Source organism: Ixodes scapularis, unplaced genomic scaffold (genome assembly GCF_016920785.2).
Source record: "Ixodes scapularis isolate PalLabHiFi unplaced genomic scaffold, ASM1692078v2 PGA_scaffold8__174_contigs__length_109621045, whole genome shotgun sequence".
Lineage (NCBI taxonomy): Eukaryota > Metazoa > Arthropoda > Arachnida > Ixodida > Ixodidae > Ixodes > Ixodes scapularis.
Window position 1 is genome coordinate 16021428 of NW_024609883.1, and position 24206 is coordinate 16045633.

The 24206-nt window shown below is 53.6% G+C and overlaps 1 protein-coding gene across 1 annotated transcript; it reads right to left on the minus strand.

Moving 5' to 3' along the window:
- Nucleotides 1–22193: 22193 nt before the first annotated feature.
- Nucleotides 22194–23450, minus strand: LOC120846671. Its single transcript, XM_040218520.1, has 2 exons — nucleotides 23351–23450; nucleotides 22194–23080 (listed from the first exon to the last, which is right to left on the minus strand). The coding sequence occupies exons 1-2, from the start codon at nucleotides 23448–23450 to the stop codon at nucleotides 22194–22196; spliced, it is 987 nt and encodes a 328-aa protein (XP_040074454.1).
- Nucleotides 23451–24206: the final 756 nt, after the last annotated feature.

Below are 24206 nucleotides of genomic sequence, written 5' to 3' on the forward strand. Positions count from 1 at the left end.
GCATCTTTCGTGTGCGCGGCTACTTTTTCCTACCGCGCAATGGCCTCATGTTGTTTTTAATTTCTAGTTCCTCGTGCCAGACAGCGGCGCCGCAGCTCCCGTCATCAGACCACCCCCCATGGCTGCATCGGTACTGTCCGGAAGTACTGACGTCGGACCCGTGCTCGCTCATCTTGCTGACCAAGAAGGAAGGCCCCCCCGAAGACCATCAAAGACGTCCTCTGTTTTCGTTTTTGGAAGGGGGGAGATGTGTGGGAAACCTGGCGATTCCAAGCGGTTGGCCCAGGCTGCCCCTCCGACAATCATAAGTGGTCATCTTGGCCACCAGGGGGCCAAGGGCAACTGGCCACGCGAGCGGCGCTCCGCCGCTGATAAAAGGCCGTCGCAGCGGATGCGCGGGGGCGGTTGGGATCGCGGCGCAGGCGATAGCGGTCATTAAATGTTTACGTGTTGTTGAACCGGTGTGCTGTGTCATTCTCCGAGACGGGTAGCAGCAAGGGAAATCCCACAAGGTGCAGCCGTTGGCCCACGTCGAGCAACTCCGAAACTACACCGAAATCGCCGCCATTACTGACGCATCTGTAGCGTGCCATCAACCAGCTCGATGGCGCAAGAAGTCATGGTGTGTGGCGATGCAGTTGGATGGTGCCACTTGTCCGAGAGTTGGCATCCGCCCCTGCGAGCGGAAGTGTTGATCCCCGCGGATCGGAATGTTTGTATGCTGGTCACGACGAAAAGACAGTCTTCACAAAAACTCCCTGCTGCTAATCCTGTCCATGCGGCCCCTGCTGCCGTTCCTGTCCCTGCGGCCGGTCCTGTTTTTGCGGCCCCTGTGACCGGTCCTGTTTTGGCGGCCCCGGATGCCGGTCATGTCCCGACGGCCCAAGAGGTCGTCCATGCCACTGCGGCCCCTGCGGCCGCCCATGCTACTGCGGCACCCGGTCCTTGCCCTATTGCTGTGGCGCCTGGTGCCCATAGTCATGCGACCTCCGGCGCCGCCCTAGATCCTGCTGTGCCATACGTCGTTCCCCATCCTACGGCTCCTGCAGCCCATGCAGCTGTGGTCCCTGGTGCTGCCCATGTACCGGTAGTACCCGGTGCCCTTCCTGTTCCTGGCGGACACGGCACCAGTTCCCCCGCAGGGGGCACCTGTGAAAGCAGGTGTTTGGAGAGTGGCGTCTCCACGGACCCCGAGCCATGCGGGTTCGCCTGCCCACGTCTGGCTGTGCGTGGCTTTCCCGTGTCCGGGGAAAAGGGCATCCTGGTGGTTGAGCCGAGCCCGGGGTAGGTTTGGAACCTTCGGGGCCCCCCAGGTGAGGCAATACACCACTTCGGCCCCCGCTTCTCGTAGACGGGAGTCCTGGTAAGGCCCGGCCAGGATGATTCAGTCTAGTCGCCTTTTCTTCTACTATCCCCTCCGATCTTTCACTTTTACCTTTCCTGTTTCTTTTGCTTCTTTCTCATTTCTCTTACTCTTTTTTCACCCCTCTTTGGCGGCAAGGGCTAACCTTGGGTGGCGATGGACCTCTGTCTTGACCCACACTTGGGTATAGTTTCCCGGCAGCACTGTTAGTGTAACGTCACTAGCCAAGCCCTTCTTGTTATGGTGCCTTACCTAACCCCTCGTTGGGCTCGGTGGTGGGCGGTGCACCGCGGATTCTGAACACTCTTTGCCCTCCTATGGCGCCCCCCTCTTCCAAACACCGATCAGGGCGAGCCTTTAAAAGGCGTTGTCTTGAACCCAAGACCATCGACAAAGATTCTGAAGGAGAAACATTTACGAAGTTTTTTGTTGATGATTCACTTGATGAACAAAAAACCTGTTGCAAAGCTGTCGCACTTTGTTGTTGCGAATGTACTAGAAAACCTTGTCGGATTCTCCTACAAGGCTAAAAAGCACCACTCCGGAGACCTCCTAGTGGAGGTAACCACCAAAAAATAGAGTGAAGCGATCCTTAAACTGACTAGTTTTCTTGATGTTAGTGTTGGCTAGCCTTCACCGCACGCTCAACACCATCCGTGGGGTCCTCTCTGAGGACGGCTTCTTACACACTAGTGAGCAGGAACTTCTCGACGGACTCCAAGGCGTTGGGGTTGTAGCCGTTAAGCGCATCATATTCCGTAAAAATGGTGAGGAAATTCCTTCGAAACACGTAATCCTTACTTTTGAAAGAAACACACTGCCAGAAATTATCAAGGCAGGATACCTTAACTGCCGCATCCGCCCATATGTCCCCAACCCCCAGCGGTGCTTCCGTTGCTAGCGTTTTGGCCACGGATCACGCAGCTGTCAAGGGAAGGAGACGTGTGCAAAGTGCAGCAGCCACGACCATCTAGCCGACAACTGTGAAGCGGCAGCTTTCTGTGCCAACTGCAATGGTCCCCACACCTTGCGTACTGTCGTTCTTGACCCCACGTGGCGACAGGAAAAGGAAATCCTCACCTTAAGAGCAAAAGAAAACTTATCTTATCCGGAAGCAAAGCAAAGGTTCTCCTCTCTTTCGAAAGGCACGTACTTCGACGCGGTGCGCAGGGGCCCTCCACCGCGAACGGAATCGAAGGCCACCCAGGTCTCGCCTGAAGCATGGCAGTGTCCTTTCGGGCCCCATCCGCCCCGCAGGGCCAGCAGCTTCTCCCACCTTCTGGAGGGAGCACATCAGCAGCCCCGAAGTCTCAGGACAGGCAGGCAATGCCAATACCCGTCCTGAACGCGACGCCTTCCCCCGGTGGAAAGGAGCGACTCTCTCGTTCCAACTCACTGGAGAGGGCTTTCTCCAAAGAGCGGCACAACTCTCGTGCTGCTCTCCCTGTACTCAAGGGGCCGGAGCAGGCAGAGTTGAAAGACACTCTGCCCAGCACCTCCACTGCCTCTTCGGCTGGTCGCGGCCGGGGCCTGGCTCCCCGAGATCCAAGCGGGAAGAAAACGCTGGGCAACACCAGCAACACGACTCAAGAGGCAGACTCGTCCATGGAGTTGGACGACTCGGCTGCTCCTGCTTCTGACCCGGATAGCATGGAGTGGCAGACGCAGACCCGTGCAGAGAAGAACAAAAAACCGGTTACTGCGCCGAAGTAATCCAAGTGGTCTTTTTCCCGAGTTTTAATCTTTTTACTACCGAGTTTTATTGATTTACACTTTCCGCTATAAACAAATTTTATACATGTCAAAAGTAAATTTTATGCAATAGAATTGTCGCGGCCTTTTAGGAAATATTGATGATATAAATCATTTCATGGATGAGCTTCGGCCGATAGCTCTTGCTCTTCAGGAAACTCTTCATGATCGCTCTCCTCATATTTTGAGACGTCACCGGGTCTTTAGGAAAGACCGTCTTAGTGATACTCCCTCTGGTGGCGTGGCAGTGGTTGCACAAGGTGGGGTCGCCTGCTCTGAGGTCCCGCTCTGCACACCACTTGAAGCCGTGGCAGTGCGCCTTCTTTTAGACCGCCTCATAACTGTAGTGTCGCTTTATTTAACACCTAACACTCCTTTACATCTTAGTGAAATGCAGGGTCTTGTAGGTCAGCTCCGACAACCCTCTATGATGCTAGGCGATTTTAATGCCCATCATCCCCTGTGGGGTAGTGTTCGTCAAGACTCTCGTGGAGGTGTAGTTGAACGTGTTTTATTGGCATCTGGGCTATGCCTTCTTAATGGGAGAAAGCCAACATTTTTCAGTGCAGCTCACACCACATTTACATCCATAGATCTGTCGATTTCATACCCCTCAATGTTTCCTTGCTTTAAATGGAATGTTTTCAAGAACCCTTTTGGCGGTGATCACTTTCCGATTGTTTTAGAGAGCGTCGTTCGGTTGCCCTCACTTTTAAAACGTATCCCTAGGTGGAAGTTAGATAAAACTGATTGGTCACTTTTTGGGTTACATTCCACCTTGAACCCTTCTCTGCTTTCTTCTATGTCACCTGAAGATGCTACATTGTATATTACTGAGCAGATACTAAATGCTGCTGAGGTGTCTATTCCACGAACCTCTGGTAATGTGCCAAAAAAATGCAAACCATGGTGGAACAAGGAGTGTGCCACAAACTTAGCGGATCGAAACAGGGCTTGGGGCAAACTTCGCAGATACCCCACATCATGTAATCTCGCAGAGTTCAGGCAGCGAAAAGCTAAACCCCGTTGGACCAGGAAGAAGTCAAAATGTAAATCCTGGATGAAGTATTTTTCGTCTATAAATAGTTTTGTGACAGCCAAGGAGGCTTGGGATAGATACAGGAAAATAAATGGAGACTATAGGTGCTTTGCAGTTCCTACATTTGATGCCCCCTCTTCATCTTTAGTTGACATCGGCAACATCCTTGGTGAACATTTTTATAACACATCCAGCTCGGCAAACTACAGTGATTCGTTCAGTAGATTTAAAACTCGTGCATAGCGAGAAAATATCTCCATGTCTGGAGGAGACTCTAAGCCTTATAACCAGCCTTTTACGCAGTGTGAGCTGGAAATGGCACTTGACATAACGAGGGTTTTTGCTCCAGGGCCCGACGCTGAAAAGTCTTCTCTTGTTCTTCAATTTATTTTGGGAAAAAGCCTGCTTTCCCCATGCCTGGAAGCATGCTAATGTCGTGCCGCTCCTAAAGCCGCAGAAAGATCCTTCACCACCATCAAGTTACCATCCCATACGTTCACGTGTATCACCAAGTGCCTCACTTGCCCCCCCCCCCCTTTCCCCCCCCCCCCCCCCCCCCCGTGCACGCCTCCGGAGGGACCTTTGCCTCTGGATGAGTTCCCGCAATTCGGCTGCTCGCTCAGAAACAGGTCGTTTCCGGGACTTCCATGGAAAAAGCTCGAGGGTCATCCAATGCTGTAAGCATGTGTGCGACAAGGAACCGCACACGTTAGCTTTCAACTATTAAACGCTCCGAACAAAAAGGACTGAAAAGGTAAAACGAATGGGCGAGCACTCACCAATTGGACTCAAATCCACAGCTGGTTTCATAGGCACGCCGGCATCTCGGACACTCGAGTTTTTCCAGAAAGTTCTTCGATGTTTTTTTCCGAAAGCTCGCTCGCATTTTTTTTTATACGATGGCGATGGAGATGCGGCGATAGTCGTTGCTCGTTGGTTCCGACCAATGTTACTAGAACACTCAGTTGGGAAACTGGCCGTCGTAACCTGGGCCGCTTGCGTCCACCGAGACCGAGCTAAATACGACAACAGCGGCACTTTTTATCATTTATATGTACTGTGGTCACCTTGAGCTTTTAGAAAGCATGTTTTAGCGTAAAAACAAACGGAAAAGACTCTTTTTACATGAAATTTATTGGAGTTTAATACAAAATGAAGGACGCGTGATGTTTTTATAATCTTTAGTTTGCAAGATTTTGCGGAACAATTAATATTGTTTTTATACAACCATGCCTCAGCGGTCCTTTCAGGTAGCGCGTCCCGACCTAGGTCCATTTCAACTTATGTAGTAATGCGCGGCGCGTCCGCTGGGGAGACGGGGGTGGCACCCCTGTAACCTCATCTGCTGTAACTGTTTCGGCGCCAAAACGGCCGATTAAGGCCAAAATAGAAGTAACGTGCAGTTCCTCGAGTGGCCGCTGCGGGAAAAATGGCGGCGTTGTGTTCGCCATTAGCTCGGCTCTGGTGGACAGTTTGGGGCTACTTTATGAGAGCAGTCTCTATGGCAGTTTCCCAACTAAGCGGTTGTGGTAAAGTCCCAGGCAGCACACTTGCTTGGGCAAGCTGGGGCCAGGATTGGGCCTTGGTCGTAATAGACTGGACCGGGGCCGCCCAGTGAATTCGGTAAACTGCCAGCCTGGCACTTCGCTGCTATTTCTGGGCCCGTGAATTCCAAGGAACTGCCAGGGAAGCGCTTTCCTTGGCGTTCCTTGTTTTTCCGTGGTCCGAGCAGACCAATGTAGCCAGACGGCCGCCAGCGTTGAAGGTTCAGTGGCGCTTCATTGTATTGCCTGGCCCTAAAATTTCTCGGACCTGCCAGGGAATGGATTTTCTTGGCGTTCCCTGTTTTTTCTTGGTCCGAGCCTACCAAGCCAAAGCCGACCGAGCCGAGGCCGAGGTCCGAGCCGACCGAGCCGAGGCCGAGGTCCGAGCCGACCGAGCCGAGGCCTTCCTTGGTGTTCCTTGTTTTCACTTGGTCCGAGACAACCAGTGTAGATAGCCACCGATTGAGTACTTTATCAAGCAATAGCGCAAACAAGCGACGGAGATTTTTCACTGTCGCTCGTGGCGTCGCTCGGTTCTGGATCCGTAGTGGTCGCTTGCTCCCGTCGCATAAGTTTTGATTAGCGATGTTTTCTAGACATTCAGAATCCAACCGTCCAACGACGCACGAGCGACAGAAACCTCGATTTGGCAAGCAACGAAAGAGGGCGACGAGGACCCGCTGTCGGTCGATCAGTCGCTCGACGAGGCAAACAGCATGAAAGCGACGGGAGCAAGCGACCACCAAAGCGATGAGCGTTGTCTAGAAATCCAGAAACGAGCGACGCGACGAGCGTCCGTGCGAAATCTCCGTCGCTCGCTGAACCGCTTACAAGGGGTTCAGCCTTGACGCGTATGTACTTACTACACCGAGCCCATGGTCTCACCGCCACGACCGGCGCCAGTGGTCACCGGCACATGAGTCGAACTTCCCGTCCACTGAGCTCAGCCAGGCTCGGCGACCGCCGTCGGACACTCGGCACAGTGAACGCGAAGTGACCCGGGCCGGCGCACGGGCGAGGCTCGCGTCCCGACGCATGTAAGCGATTTCACGAGCGACAAGTGACGGCGACCCGCTTCGCTGTTGCTCGGTCAGTCGCGCGGCAAAGCAAACCGCATGAAAGCTCTGGCAGCGAGCGACCAAGGCGATGAGCTACGTTTTCTAGAGATCTAAAAACCGAACGACGCGACAAGCGACAGTGAAAAATCTCCGTCGCTCGTCGCTGACTCAAGTAGCTTGCGCCGTCGCCCGTATCGACGCTCGCAACTCGCATACATGCGATTCATGAATTGGACTGGCCACTACGCATCTGGTCTTAGCTGCTAATTGGAAGCTCTTACTTAGAAATCAACTTTGCAATATCAGACGTATACAAACATATAATTAAGAGCTTAAAGGTTGAAGATATTATATAGGTACAACATGAAAAGAACTTTGTGAAGGCACAGACAGACGCAATGTTTTGCAACTTCAAACCTTCAAATTAAGTAATTTAGAAAGACATCCAGAAACTTAGGCTTCCAGAAGGTTCATTTTCCAAAGACGTACTGCTCACAGACAGTAGGAGAAATCGCAGAAGGCACTTGGCAAAGACCAAATGAAATTCAACCACTGCTACGAGAGCCACCGCAACAAGGACTGACTAATAATGACGTGCGGCAGAACGCAAACATACTTGACAACTTCATGCAGGGCAGTGAAATGAACATATGATGTGTTGCCAAAAATTCTCTGTTGCCAAAAAGTCAGTCATTGCCACAAAACAATACTTTGCTGCTGTATGAACACAACAAACTCATGCTTGTGTGAAAACATTTATTTCCACAGCCCCCAGACCAGTGCAACGCAACTCGCAACACTTTTCGCAAAAAAGGAGAAATGTCCAGCAGGAACTTCTTGCTTTAACCAAAAATCAAAGATAACTATTCCAAAGACTCGGTTCCATGCACCGGTCCGGTGCATGGAACTCAGTCTAGCAGTAATTATGAACAACGCCAGTTTGAGAAAAGTAGGCCGTCACTCATTATGTTCACGTTGCTTTTTCGTGATTACGTCTTCGGCCTTTCTTTCTTTCTGGCGGACATGTCCACCAGGAAGTTCTTGCCAGCCAAATGTTGCAGCCAAACAGGCCCAACACTCAGTTCCACACAGAGGAAAGAGGAGACAGCCATGTCCGCATGAAAGCAGCTTGCACACCCACACACTGATCAACAACCATGCACGCGTTGCCGGGAAAGAACTTCCAAGCAGCCGCCAACACAGCCGTCGACAGCCTCTATGACAGGTTTCAGCAAATGTCCGGCAGAAAGTTCTGGCCAGCCAAATGTCGCAGCCGAACAGGCCTAACAATCAGTTCCACGCACCAGTACGGACTCCAGAAAAGAGGAGACAGCCATGTCCGCAGAAAAGCAGCTTGTACCCCCACACACTGATCAACAACCACGCACGCGTTGCCGGGAGAGAACTTCCAAGCAGCCACCAAGACAGCCGACGACAGCCTCTACGACAGGTTTCAGCAAATGTCCGCCAGAAAGTTCCGGCCAGCCAAATGTCGCAGCCGAACAGGCCGAACACTCAGTTCCACGCACCAGTACGGACTTGAGAAAAGAGGAGACAGCCATGTCCCCAGAAAAGCAGCTTGTACCCCCACACACTGATCAACAACCACGCACGCGTTGCCGGGAGAGAACTTCCAAGCAGCCACCAAGACAGCCGACGACAGCCTCTACGACAGGTTTCAGCAAATGTCCGCCAGAAAGTTCCGGCCAGCCAAATGTCGCAGCCGAACAGGCCGAACACTCAGTTCCACGCACCACTACGGACTTGAGAAAAGAGGAGACAGCCATGTCCACAGGAAAGCAGCTTGCACCCCCACACACTGATCAACAACCAGGCACGCGTTGCTGGGAAAGAACTTCCAAGCTGCCACCAAGACAGCCGACGACAGCCTCTACGACAGGTTTTAGCAAACGTCCGGCAGAAAGTTCCGGCCAGCCAAATGTCGAGGCCGAACAGGCCGAACACTCAGTTCCACGCACCACTACGGACTTGAGAAAAGAGGAGACAGCCATGTCCGCAGGAAAGCAGCTTGCACCCCCACACACTGATCAACAACCAGGCACGCGTTGCTGGGAAAGAACTTCCAAGCTGCCACCAAGACAGCCGACGACAGCCTCTACGACAGGTTTTAGCAAATGTCCTGCAGAAAGTTCCGGCCAGCCAAATGTCGAGGCCGAGCAGGCCGAACACTCAGTTCCACGCACCACTACGGACTTGAGAAAAGAGGAGACAGCCATGTCCGCAGGAAAGCAGCTTGCACCCCCACACACTGATCAACAACCAGGCACGCGTTGCTGGGAAAGAACTTCCAAGCTGCCACCAAGACAGCCGACGACAGCCTCTACGACAGGTTTTAGCAAATGTCCGGCAGAAAGTTCCGGCCAGCCAAATGTCGAGGCCGAACAGGCCGAACACTCAGTTCCACGCACCACTACGGACTTGAGAAAAGAGGAGACAGCCATGTCCACAGGAAAGCAGCTTGCACCCCCACACACTGATCAACAACCAGGCACGCGTTGCTGGGAAAGAACTTCCAAGCTGCCACCAAGACAGCCGACGACAGCCTCTACGACAGGTTTTAGCAAATGTCCTGCAGAAAGTTCCGGCCAGCCAAATGTCGAGGCCGAACAGGCCGAACACTCAGTTCCACGCACCACTACGGACTTGAGAAAAGAGGAGACAGCCATGTCCGCAGGAAAGCAGCTTGCACCCCCACACACTGATCAACAACCACGCACGCGTTGCTGGGAAAGAACTTCCAAGCTGCCACCAAGACAGCCGACGACAGCCTCTACGACAGGTTTTAGCAAATGTCCGGCAGAAAGTTCCGGCCAGCCAAATGTCGAGGCCGAACAGGCCGAACACTCAGTTCAAAGCACCACTACGGACTCCAGAAAAGAGGAGGCAGCCATATCAGCAGGAAAGCAGCTTGCACCCCCACACACTGATCAACAACCACGCACGCGTTGCTGGGAAAGAACTTCCAAGCTGCTACCAAGACCGCCGACGACAGCCTCTACGACAGGTTTTAGCAAATGTCCTGCAGAAAGTTCCGGCCAGCCAAATGTCGAGGCCGAACAGGCCGAACACTCAGTTCCACGCACCACTACGGACTTGAGAAAAGAGGAGACAGCCATGTCCGCAGGAAAGCAGCTTGCACCCCCACACACTGATCAACAACCACGCACGATTTGCTGGGAAAGAACTTCCAAGCTGCCACCAAGACAGCCGACGACAGCCTCTACGACAGGTTTTAGCAAATGTCCGGCAGAAAATTCCGGCCAGCCAAATGTCGAGGCCGAACACTCAGTTCCACGCACCACTACGGACTTGAGAAGAGAGGAGACAGCCATGTCCGCAAGAAAGCAGCTTGCACTCACACACACTGATCAGCAACAATGCACGCGTTGCTGGGAAAGAACTTCCAAGCTGCCACCAAGACAGCCGACGACAACCTCTACGACGGGTTTTAGCAAATGTCCTGCAGAAAGTTCCGGCCAGCCAAATGTCGAGGCCGAACAGGCCGAACACGCAGTTCCACGCACCACTACGGACTTGAGAAAAGAGGAGACAGCCCTGTCCGCAGGAAAGCAGCTTGCACTCACACACACTGATCAGCAACAATGCACGCGTTGCTGGGAAAGAACTTCCAAGCAGCCACCAAGACAGCCGACGACAGCCTCTACGACAGGTTTTAGCAAATGTCCTGCAGAAAGTTCCGGCCAGCCAAATGTCGAGGCCGAACAGGCCGAACACTCAGTTCCACGCACCACTACGGACTTGAGAAAAGAGGAGACAGCCATGTCCGCACGAAAGCAGCTTGCACTCACACACACTGATCAGCAACAATGCACGTGTTGCTGGGAAAGAACTTCCAAGCTGCCACCAAGACCGCCGACGACAGCCTCTACGACAGGTTTTAGCAAATGTCCTGCAGAAAGTTCCGGCCAGCCAAATGTCGAGGCCGAACACTCAGTTCAAAGCACCAGCACGGACTTGAGAAAAGAGGAGACAGCCATGTCCGCAGGAAAGCAGCTTGCACCCCCACACACTGATCAACAACCACGCACGCGTTGCTGGGAAAGAACTTCCAAGCAGCCACCAAGACAGCCGACGACAGCCTCTACGACAGGTTTTAGCAAATGTCCTGCAGAAAGTTCCGGCCAGCCAAATGTCGAGGCCGAACAGGCCGAACACTCAGTTCCACGCACCACTACGGACTTGAGAAAAGAGAAGACAGCCATGTCCGCAGGAAAGCAGCTTGCACTCACACACACTGATCAGCAACAATGCACGTGTTGCTGGGAAAGAACTTCCAAGCTGCCACCAAGACCGCCGACGACAGCCTCTACGACAGGTTTTAGCAAATGTCCTGCAGAAAGTTCCGGCCAGCCAAATGTCGAGGCCGAACAGGCCGAACACTCAGTTCAAAGCACCAGTACAGACTTGAGAAAAGAGGAGACAGCCATGTCCGCAGGAAAGCAGCTTGCACTCACACACACTGATCAGCAACAACGCACGCGTTGCTGGGAAAGAACTTCCAAGCAGCCACCAAGACAGCCAACGACAGCCTCTACGACAGGTTTTAGCAAATGTCCTGCAGAAAGTTCCGGCCGGCCAAATGTCGAGGCCGAACAGGCCGAACACTCAGTTCAAAGCACCAGTACGGACTTGAGAAAAGAGGAGACAGCCATGTCCGCAGGAAAGCAGCTTGCACTCACACACACTGATCAGCAACAATGCACGCGTTGCTGGGAAAGAACTTCCAAGCTGCCACCAAGACAGCCGACAACAGCCTATACGACAGGTTTTAGCAAATGTCCTGCAGAAAGTTCCGGCCAGCCAAATGTCGAGGCCGAACAGGCCGAACACTCAGTTCCACGCACCACTACGGACTTGAGAAAAGAGGAGACAGCCATGTCCGCAGGAAAGCAGCTTGCACTCACACACACTGATCAGCAACAATGCACGCGTTGCTGGGAAAGAACTTCCAAGCTGCCACCAAGACAGCCGACAACAGCCTATACGACAGGTTTTAGCAAATGTCCGCCAGAAAGTTCCGGCCAGCCAAATGTCGCAGCCGAACAGGCCGAACACTCAGTTCCACGCACCAGTACGGACTTGAGAAAAGAGGAGACAGCCATGTCCCCAGAAAAGCAGCTTGTACCCCCACACACTGATCAACAACCACGCACGCGTTGCCGGGAGAGAACTTCCAAGCAGCCACCAAGACAGCCGACGACAGCCTCTACGACAGGTTTCAGCAAATGTCCGCCAGAAAGTTCCGGCCAGCCAAATGTCGCAGCCGAACAGGCCGAACACTCAGTTCCACGCACCACTACGGACTTGAGAAAAGAGGAGACAGCCATGTCCACAGGAAAGCAGCTTGCACCCCCACACACTGATCAACAACCAGGCACGCGTTGCTGGGAAAGAACTTCCAAGCTGCCACCAAGACAGCCGACGACAGCCTCTACGACAGGTTTTAGCAAATGTCCGGCAGAAAGTTCCGGCCAGCCAAATGTCGAGGCCGAACAGGCCGAACACTCAGTTCCACGCACCACTACGGACTTGAGAAAAGAGGAGACAGCCATGTCCGCAGGAAAGCAGCTTGCACCCCCACACACTGATCAACAACCAGGCACGCGTTGCTGGGAAAGAACTTCCAAGCTGCCACCAAGACAGCCGACGACAGCCTCTACGACAGGTTTTAGCAAATGTCCTGCAGAAAGTTCCGGCCAGCCAAATGTCGAGGCCGAGCAGGCCGAACACTCAGTTCCACGCACCACTACGGACTTGAGAAAAGAGGAGACAGCCATGTCCGCAGGAAAGCAGCTTGCACCCCCACACACTGATCAACAACCAGGCACGCGTTGCTGGGAAAGAACTTCCAAGCTGCCACCAAGACAGCCGACGACAGCCTCTACGACAGGTTTTAGCAAATGTCCGGCAGAAAGTTCCGGCCAGCCAAATGTCGAGGCCGAACAGGCCGAACACTCAGTTCCACGCACCACTACGGACTTGAGAAAAGAGGAGACAGCCATGTCCACAGGAAAGCAGCTTGCACCCCCACACACTGATCAACAACCAGGCACGCGTTGCTGGGAAAGAACTTCCAAGCTGCCACCAAGACAGCCGACGACAGCCTCTACGACAGGTTTTAGCAAATGTCCTGCAGAAAGTTCCGGCCAGCCAAATGTCGAGGCCGAACAGGCCGAACACTCAGTTCCACGCACCACTACGGACTTGAGAAAAGAGGAGACAGCCATGTCCGCAGGAAAGCAGCTTGCACCCCCACACACTGATCAACAACCACGCACGCGTTGCTGGGAAAGAACTTCCAAGCTGCCACCAAGACAGCCGACGACAGCCTCTACGACAGGTTTTAGCAAATGTCCGGCAGAAAGTTCCGGCCAGCCAAATGTCGAGGCCGAACAGGCCGAACACTCAGTTCAAAGCACCACTACGGACTCCAGAAAAGAGGAGGCAGCCATATCAGCAGGAAAGCAGCTTGCACCCCCACACACTGATCAACAACCACGCACGCGTTGCTGGGAAAGAACTTCCAAGCTGCCACCAAGACCGCCGACGACAGCCTCTACGACAGGTTTTAGCAAATGTCCTGCAGAAAGTTCCGGCCAGCCAAATGTCGAGGCCGAACAGGCCGAACACTCAGTTCCACGCACCACTACGGACTTGAGAAAAGAGGAGACAGCCATGTCCGCAGGAAAGCAGCTTGCACCCCCACACACTGATCAACAACCACGCACGATTTGCTGGGAAAGAACTTCCAAGCTGCCACCAAGACAGCCGACGACAGCCTCTACGACAGGTTTTAGCAAATGTCCGGCAGAAAGTTCCGGCCAGCCAAATGTCGAGGCCGAACACTCAGTTCCACGCACCACTACGGACTTGAGAAAAGAGGAGACAGCCATGTCCGCAAGAAAGCAGCTTGCACTCACACACACTGATCAGCAACAATGCACGCGTTGCTGGGAAAGAACTTCCAAGCTGCCACCAAGACAGCCGACGACAGCCTCTACGACGGGTTTTAGCAAATGTCCTGGAGAAAGTTCCGGCCAGCCAAATGTCGAGGCCGAACAGGCCGAACACGCAGTTCCACGCACCACTACGGACTTGAGAAAAGAGGAGACAGCCCTGTCCGCAGGAAAGCAGCTTGCACTCACACACACTGATCAGCAACAATGCACGCGTTGCTGGGAAAGAACTTCCAAGCAGCCACCAAGACAGCCGACGACAGCCTCTACGACAGGTTTTAGCAAATGTCCTGCAGAAAGTTCCGGCCAGCCAAATGTCGAGGCCGAACAGGCCGAACACTCAGTTCCACGCACCACTACGGACTTGAGAAAAGAGGAGACAGCCATGTCCGCACGAAAGCAGCTTGCACTCACACACACTGATCAGCAACAATGCACGTGTTGCTGGGAAAGAACTTCCAAGCTGCCACCAAGACCGCCGACGACAGCCTCTACGACAGGTTTTAGCAAATGTCCTGCAGAAAGTTCCGGCCAGCCAAATGTCGAGGCCGAACACTCAGTTCAAAGCACCAGCACGGACTTGAGAAAAGAGGAGACAGCCATGTCCGCAGGAAAGCAGCTTGCACCCCCACACACTGATCAACAACCACGCACGCGTTGCTGGGAAAGAACTTCCAAGCAGCCACCAAGACAGCCGACGACAGCCTCTAGACAGGTTTTAGCAAATGTCCTGCAGAAAGTTCCGGCCAGCCAAATGTCGAGGCCGAACAGGCCGAACACTCAGTTCCACGCACCACTACGGACTTGAGAAAAGAGAAGACAGCCATGTCCGCAGGAAAGCAGCTTGCACTCACACACACTGATCAGCAACAATGCACGTGTTGCTGGGAAAGAACTTCCAAGCTGCCACCAAGACCGCCGACGACAGCCTCTACGACAGGTTTTAGCAAATGTCCTGCAGAAAGTTCCGGCCAGCCAAATGTCGAGGCCGAACAGGCCGAACACTCAGTTCAAAGCACCAGTACAGACTTGAGAAAAGAGGAGACAGCCATGTCCGCAGGAAAGCAGCTTGCACTCACACACACTGATCAGCAACAACGCACGCGTTGCTGGGAAAGAACTTCCAAGCAGCCACCAAGACAGCCAACGACAGCCTCTACGACAGGTTTTAGCAAATGTCCTGCAGAAAGTTCCGGCCAGCCAAATGTCGAGGCCGAACAGGCCGATCACTCAGTTCAAAGCACCAGTACGGACTTGAGAAAAGAGGAGACAGCCATGTCCGCAGGAAAGCAGCTTGCACTCACACACACTGATCAGCAACAATGCACGCGTTGCTGGGAAAGAACTTCCAAGCTGCCACCAAGACAGCCGACAACAGCCTATACGACAGGTTTTAGCAAATGTCCTGCAGAAAGTTCCGGCCAGCCAAATGTCGAGGCCGAACAGGCCGAACACTCAGTTCCACGCACCACGACGGACTTGAGAAAAGAGGAGACAGCCATGTCCGCAGGAAAGCAGCTTGCACTCACACACACTGATCAGCAACAATGCACGCGTTGCTGGGAAAGAACTTCCAAGCTGCCACCAAGACAGCCGACGACGGCCTCTACGACAGTTTTCAGCAAATGTCCTGCAGAAAGTTCCGGCCAGCCAAATGTCGAGGCCGAACAGGCCGAACACTCAGTTCCACGCACCACTACGGACTTGAGAAAAGAGGAGACAGCCATGTCCGCAGGAAAGCAGCTTGCACTCACACACACTGATCAGCAACAATGCACGCGTTGCTGGGAAAGAACTTCCAAACTGCCACCAAGACAGCCGACGACAGCCTCTACGACAGGTTTTAGCAAATGTCCTGCAGAAAGTTCCGGCCAGCCAAATGTCGAGGCCGAACAGGCCGAACACTCAGTTCCACGCACCACTACTGACTTGAGAAAAGAGGAGACAGCCATGTCCGCAGGAAAGCAGCTTGCACTCACACACACTGATCAACAACAATGCACGCGTTGCTGGGAAAGAACTTCCAAGCTGCCACCAAGACAGCCGACGACAGCCTCTACGACAGGTTTTAGCAAATGTCCTGCAGAAAGTTCCGGCCAGCCAAATGTCGACGCCGAACAGGCCGAACACTCAGTTCCACGCACCACTACGGACTTGAGAAAAGAGGAGACAGCCATGTCCGCAGGAAAGCAGCTTGCACTACAACACACTGATCAGCAACAATGCACGCGTTGCTGGGAAAGAACTTCCAAGCTGCCACCAAGACAGCCGACAACAGCCTCTACGACAGGTTTTAGCAAATGTCCTGCAGAAAGTTCCGGCCAGCCAAATGTCGAGGCCGAACAGGCCAAACACTCAGTTCCACGTACCACTACGGACTTGAGAAAAGAGGAGACAGCCATGTCCGCAGGAAAGCAGCTTGCACTCACACACACTGATCAGCAACAATGCACGCGTTGCTGGGAAAGAACTTCCGAGCTGCCACCAAGACCGCCGACGACAGCCTCTACGACAGGTTTTAGCAAATGTCCTGCAGAAAGTTCCGGCCAGCCAAATGTCGAGGCCGAACAGGCCGAACACTCAGTTCCACGCACCACTACGGACTTGAGAAAAGAGGAGCCAGCCATGTCCGCAGGAAAGCAGCTTGCACTCACACACACTGATCAGCAACAATGCACGCGTTGCTGGGAAAGAACTTCCAAGCAGCCACCAAGACAGCCGACGACAGGCTCTACGACAGGTTTCAGCAGATGTCCGGAAGAAAGTTCCGGCCAGCCAAATGTCGCAGCCGAACAGGCCGAACACTCAGTTCCACGCACCAGTACGGACTCCAGAAATGAGGAGACAGCCATGTCCGCAGGAAAGCAGCTTGCACTCACACACACTGATCAGCAACAATGCACGCGTTGCTGGGAAAGAACTACCAAGCAGCCACCAAGACAGCCGACGACAACCTCTACGACAGGTTTCAGCAAATGTCCGGCAGAAAGTTCTGGCCAGCCAAATGTCGCAGCCGAACAGGCCAAACACTCAGTTCCACGCACTAGTACGGACTCCAGAAAAGAGGAGAAAGCCATGTCCACACGAAAGCAGCTTGCACCCCCACACACTGATCAGCAACAATGCACGCGTTGCTGGGAAAGAACTTCCAAGCAGCCACCAAGACAGCCGACGACAGCCTCTACGACAGGTTTCAGCAAATGTCCGGCAGAAAGTTCCGCCCAGCCAAATGTCGCAGCCGAACAGGCCGAACACTCAGTTCCACGCACCAGTACGGACTTGAGAAAAGAGGAGACAGCCATGTCCGCAGGAAAGCAGCTTGCACCCCCACACACTGATCAGCAACAATGCACGCGTTGCTGGGAAAGAACTTCCAAGCAGCCACCAAGACAGCCGACGACAGCCTCTACGACAGGTTTCAGCAAATGTCCGGCAGAAAGTTCCGGCCAGCCAAATGTCGCAGCCGAACAGGCCGAACACTCAGTTCCACGCACCAGTACGGACTTGAGAAAAGAGGAGACAGCCATGTCCGCAGGAAAGCAGCTTGCACTCACACACACTGATCAGCAACAATGCACGCGTTGCTGGGAAAGAACTTCCAAGCTGCCACCAAGACAGCCGACGACAGCCTCTACGACAGGTTTCAGCAAATGTTCGGCAGAAAGTTCCGGCCAGCCAAATGTCGCAGACGAACAGGCCGAACACTCAGTTCCACGCACCAGTACGGACTTGAGAAAAGAGGGGACAGCCATATCAGCAGGAAAGCAGCTTGCGCCCCCACACACTGATCAGCAACAATGCACGCGTTGCTGGGAGAGAACTTCCAAGCAGCCACCAAGACAGCCGACGACAGCCTCTACGAGAAGTTTCAGCAAATGTCCGGCAGAAAGTTCCGGCCAGCCAAATGTCGCAGCAGAACAGGCCGAACACTCAGTTCCACGCACCAGTACGGACTTGAGAAAAGAGGAGACAGCCATGTCCGCAGGAAAGCAGCTTGCACCCCCACACACTGATCAACAACCACGCACGCGTTGCTGGGAAAGAACTTGCAAGCAGCCACCAAGACAGCTGACGACAGCCTCTACGACAGGTTTCAGCAAACGTCCGGCAGAAAGTTCTGGCCAGCGAAATGTCGCAGCCGAACAAGCAGAACACTCAGTTCCACGCACCAGTACAGACTCGAGAAAAGGGGAGACAGCCATGTCCGCAGAAAAGCAGCTCGTACCCCCACACACTGATCAACAACCACGCACGCGTTGCCGGGAAAGAACTTCCAAGCAGCCACCAAGACAGCCGACGACAGCCTCTACGACAAGTTTCAGTAAATGTCGGCAGAAAGTTCCGGCCAGCCAAATGTCGCAGCCGAACAGGCCGAACACTCAGTTCCACGCACCAGTACGGACTTGAGGAACGAGGAGACAGCCATGTCCGCAGGAAAGCAGCTTGCACTCACACACACTGATCAGCAACAATGCACGCGTTGCTGGGAAAGAACTTCCAAGCTGCCACCAAGACAGCCGACAACAGCCTATACGACAGGTTTTAGCAAATGTCCTGCAGAAAGTTCCGGCCAGCCAAATGTCGAGGCCGAACAGGCCGAACACTCAGTTCCACGCACCACGACGGACTTGAGAAAAGAGGAGACAGCCATGTCCGCAGGAAAGCAGCTTGCACTCACACACACTGATCAGCAACAATGCACGCGTTGCTGGGAAAGAACTTCCAAGCTGCCACCAAGACAGCCGACGACGGCCTCTACGACAGTTTTCAGCAAATGTCCTGCAGAAAGTTCCGGCCAGCCAAATGTCGAGGCCGAACAGGCCGAACACTCAGTTCCACGCACCACTACGGACTTGAGAAAAGAGGAGACAGCCATGTCCGCAGGAAAGCAGCTTGCACTCACACACACTGATCAGCAACAATGCACGCGTTGCTGGGAAAGAACTTCCAAACTGCCACCAAGACAGCCGACGACAGCCTCTACGACAGGTTTTAGCAAATGTCCTGCAGAAAGTTCCGGCCAGCCAAATGTCGAGGCCGAACAGGCCGAACACTCAGTTCCACGCACCACTACTGACTTGAGAAAAGAGGAGACAGCCATGTCCGCAGGAAAGCAGCTTGCACTCACACACACTGATCAACAACAATGCACGCGTTGCTGGGAAAGAACTTCCAAGCTGCCACCAAGACAGCCGACGACAGCCTCTACGACAGGTTTTAGCAAATGTCCTGCAGAAAGTTCCGGCCAGCCAAATGTCGACGCCGAACAGGCCGAACACTCAGTTCCACGCACCACTACGGACTTGAGAAAAGAGGAGACAGCCATGTCCGCAGGAAAGCAGCTTGCACTACAACACACTGATCAGCAACAATGCACGCGTTGCTGGGAAAGAACTTCCAAGCTGCCACCAAGACAGCCGACAACAGCCTCTACGACAGGTTTTAGCAAATGTCCTGCAGAAAGTTCCGGCCAGCCAAATGTCGAGGCCGAACAGGCCAAACACTCAGTTCCACGTACCACTACGGACTTGAGAAAAGAGGAGACAGCCATGTCCGCAGGAAAGCAGCTTGCACTCACACACACTGATCAGCAACAATGCACGCGTTGCTGGGAAAGAACTTCCGAGCTGCCACCAAGACCGCCGACGACAGCCTCTACGACAGGTTTTAGCAAATGTCCTGCAGAAAGTTCCGGCCAGCCAAATGTCGAGGCCGAACAGGCCGAACACTCAGTTCCACGCACCACTACGGACTTGAGAAAAGAGGAGCCAGCCATGTCCGCAGGAAAGCAGCTTGCACTCACACACACTGATCAGCAACAATGCACGCGTTGCTGGGAAAGAACTTCCAAGCAGCCACCAAGACAGCCGACGACAGGCTCTACGACAGGTTTCAGCAGATGTCCGGAAGAAAGTTCCGGCCAGCCAAATGTCGCAGCCGAACAGGCCGAACACTCAGTTCCACGCACCAGTACGGACTCCAGAAATGAGGAGACAGCCATGTCCGCAGGAAAGCAGCTTGCACTCACACACACTGATCAGCAACAATGCACGCGTTGCTGGGAAAGAACTACCAAGCAGCCACCAAGACAGCCGACGACAACCTCTACGACAGGTTTCAGCAAATGTCCGGCAGAAAGTTCTGGCCAGCCAAATGTCGCAGCCGAACAGGCCAAACACTCAGTTCCACGCACTAGTACGGACTCCAGAAAAGAGGAGAAAGCCATGTCCACACGAAAGCAGCTTGCACCCCCACACACTGATCAGCAACAATGCACGCGTTGCTGGGAAAGAACTTCCAAGCAGCCACCAAGACAGCCGACGACAGCCTCTACGACAGGTTTCAGCAAATGTCCGGCAGAAAGTTCCGCCCAGCCAAATGTCGCAGCCGAACAGGCCGAACACTCAGTTCCACGCACCAGTACGGACTTGAGAAAAGAGGAGACAGCCATGTCCGCAGGAAAGCAGCTTGCACCCCCACACACTGATCAGCAACAATGCACGCGTTGCTGGGAAAGAACTTCCAAGCAGCCACCAAGACAGCCGACGACAGCCTCTACGACAGGTTTCAGCAAATGTCCGGCAGAAAGTTCCGGCCAGCCAAATGTCGCAGCCGAACAGGCCGAACACTCAGTTCCACGCACCAGTACGGACTTGAGAAAAGAGGAGACAGCCATGTCCGCAGGAAAGCAGCTTGCACTCACACACACTGATCAGCAACAATGCACGCGTTGCTGGGAAAGAACTTCCAAGCTGCCACCAAGACAGCCGACGACAGCCTCTACGACAGGTTTCAGCAAATGTTCGGCAGAAAGTTCCGGCCAGCCAAATGTCGCAGACGAACAGGCCGAACACTCAGTTCCACGCACCAGTACGGACTTGAGAAAAGAGGGGACAGCCATATCAGCAGGAAAGCAGCTTGCGCCCCCACACACTGATCAGCAACAATGCACGCGTTGCTGGGAGAGAACTTCCAAGCAGCCACCAAGACAGCCGACGACAGCCTCTACGAGAAGTTTCAGCAAATGTCCGGCAGAAAGTTCCGGCCAGCCAAATGTCGCAGCAGAACAGGCCGAACACTCAGTTCCACGCACCAGTACGGACTTGAGAAAAGAGGAGACAGCCATGTCCGCAGGAAAGCAGCTTGCACCCCCACACACTGATCAACAACCACGCACGCGTTGCTGGGAAAGAACTTGCAAGCAGCCACCAAGACAGCTGACGACAGCCTCTACGACAGGTTTCAGCAAACGTCCGGCAGAAAGTTCTGGCCAGCGAAATGTCGCAGCCGAACAAGCAGAACACTCAGTTCCACGCACCAGTACAGACTCGAGAAAAGGGGAGACAGCCATGTCCGCAGAAAAGCAGCTCGTACCCCCACACACTGATCAACAACCACGCACGCGTTGCCGGGAAAGAACTTCCAAGCAGCCACCAAGACAGCCGACGACAGCCTCTACGACAAGTTTCAGTAAATGTCGGCAGAAAGTTCCGGCCAGCCAAATGTCGCAGCCGAACAGGCCGAACACTCAGTTCCACGCACCAGTACGGACTTGAGGAACGAGGAGACAGCCATGTCCGCAGGAAAACAGCTTGCACTCACACACACTGATCAGCAACAACGCACGCGTTGCTGGGAAAGAACTTCCAAGCAGCCACCAAGACAGCCGACGACAGCCTCTACGACAGGTTTCAGCAAATGTCCGGCAGAAAGTTCTGGCCAGCCAAATGTCGCAGCCGAACAGGCCGAACAGGCCGAACACTCAGTTCCACGCACCAGTACAGACTCGAGAAAAAAGGAGACAGCCATGTCCGCAGGAAAGCAGCTTGTACCCTTACACACTGATCAACAACCACGCATGCGTTGACGGGAAAGAACTTCCAAGCAGCCACCAAGACAGCCGGCGACAGCCTCTACGACAGGTTTCAGCAAATGTCCGGCAGAAAGTTCTGGCCAGCCAAATGTCGCAGCCGAACAGGCCAAACACTCAGTTTCACGCACCAGTACAGACTCAAGAAAAGGGAAGACAGCCATGTCCGCAGGAAAGCAGCTTGTACCCCCACACACTGATCAACAACCACGCACGCGTTGCTGGGAAAGAACTTCCAAGCAGCCACCAGGACAGCCGACGACAGCCTCTACGACAAGTTTCAGCAAATGTCCGGCAGAAGGTTCCGGCCAGCCAAATGTTGCAGCAGAACAGGCCGAACACTCAGTTCCACGCACCAGTCTGGACTTGAGAAAAGAGGACACAGCCATGTCCGCAGGAAAGCAGCTTGCACCCCCACACACTGATCAACAACCACGCACGTGTTGCCGGGAAAGAACTTCCAAGCAGCCACCAAGACAGCCGACGACAGCCTCTATGGCAGGTTTCAGCAAATGTCCGGCAGAGAGTTCTGGCCAGCCGAAAACAACAAACGAGGGAAAGATAAGGAGTTACTGCATATGGAGGATTGGAAAGGCAACATGGCCGGACTTGGAGGGCAAAAGAAGACACTGTTGGGACCCATGAACATCTGAGATCTGCAATCTCTTGACTGTAGTGTCCTGGCCATCGGTTCTAAAAATGTCTAGGGCAGATGATTTCATCGGAACATCGAAAAAGTTCCTAGCATGTGTTAATGAAGCGACTTCGCACGTGCTTTGAGACACCTCTAAAACGATGACTGGGGATTTCCTGATCAGGTAGCAGTCTCCTTTGTTGATGGTGTGGGTGACTCGTTTTGCAACAGAGAAGCATGTTGCTCCCGCATGTTCAGAAAGCCTGCGGCTAACTTGCGCCAAAGGGTTGCTATGTGTTCGCAGCAGGGGCTTGAGTTTTCCGAGAAAACTCTCGAAAGGGAATGCACTAAATGCGTCAAGCGGTCCATGGACAAGGCACTCCTCGGCAAGGTGGCTCAATGTGTGTACATTGAAAGTTAAAAACCGTGCTCCGTAAAGTCCTACGGTGCCATACTCCTGCACAAAAAAACGAAGCAGGTCTCTGGCATAGGCGTTATGCTCAACGTGGTGAGCTGGTGATGCAAGTATTCTTATGGCCACATGCAAAAAGAGAAAATGTTCGTACTGGTGATCTGGAAGCAGGCCCCTCAGAACAACAGGTCCAACATACAAGAGGAAGGTCCGGAATTCTGTTGCCTTCCACCGGTCGACCTCGTCCACACCTCTGGGCTTCCGTTGGAAGTGTCGGGGGAATACTTTGGCACACGACTTTAGTCTTCTGTTGAGTTTTTCTTTCTGCGTGGTCCTCAACGATCCACGCCCCCTAACCCACGTTTGAAGCAGGCGGCGCATCACACCTAGACACACTAGATGTATGTAGTCTAGGGGGAAAAGTGAAATTATATCATTTTTCAGCAGAGTGAACGGCGAGTCACCCACGTGGTGCAATGGGTCCTCTTGGTCACGAAATGACTTGTCAGTTCGTTTTGGTGCTTCAAGTTCCGGGAATGTCATCCTTCCCTCAATGTGCCGACCCTTCTGGCAGCACCTCTCACAGCCATGATACCCAGTATGGCCCTTGACCTTCTTAACAAAGCTCCTTGCAGGAGCATCACATATGACGGCTGTTAAATGGACGGTTTGGCACGAACCTTTGTAAACGAAGCCGTTGGCTGTCATCTCTTGAATTTCCTTCAAGAAGGGGTCAAGAAAACTTGAGAGGTCTGGAGGCTTGCCGCTGTCGCAAAACATACTGACAACAAAAGGGGTGCTTTCACCACAGTTTTTCAGGCGACAAAGGATTGGCCAAAAGCCAATATTTGAACTCTTATAAAGAGGGAGCCCATCAATGTTTGCTTGGAGGAGAAGCTCCTGTGGCACTGTTTTCCCTTGCAGGGCTTGCTCGATACCTTTCTTCAGCCCAAAATGAATAAAAGTTCCATCCTGCTCCAGCGGGGCCTTCCTCTCGGTGCCGAGAATAGTTTGGGCATCTTTAGGAACGTCGTGGCCGAGTCTCCTTAACGCAGCAGCGGTCTCATTCACTGCTTCATGTGTGAAGTTGAAACGACGCGCTAAGATAGCCAGTTCCTCCGTGGCCGTGCGCGGACAGTCTTCCGAGGTAGCTCCGCTGACCTCGAAACTTGCGTTGCATGGCTCGTCTTCAGATGCAAGCGCGTCTGCTGGGTCGCAGCCTGTCGCAGGGTCAGCTCCACTTCCGTCAGTTGTGCTGCTTCCACAAGAGCCGGGGCAAGGTTCGTCATCGCTTGAAGCGCTGCTTGTTGCGTCCCTTGAAGAGTCGCTTGAAGCGGCGTCGGCGGCGGACCTTCCGGCGGCGGCCGTAGCGTTTGCGGCCGCAATCCTACTTGCGATTTCATCAAATTCCTTTCGCAATGTTCGTGGCTTTTTCCACCTCGAACTCATGCTGATCAGCTTGGTGAGGGGAACAAACGAGTCAAGTAAATAAAAAGAAAAGCGGTCGCCCGTAAAATAAAAGGAGCGCAGGGCCTG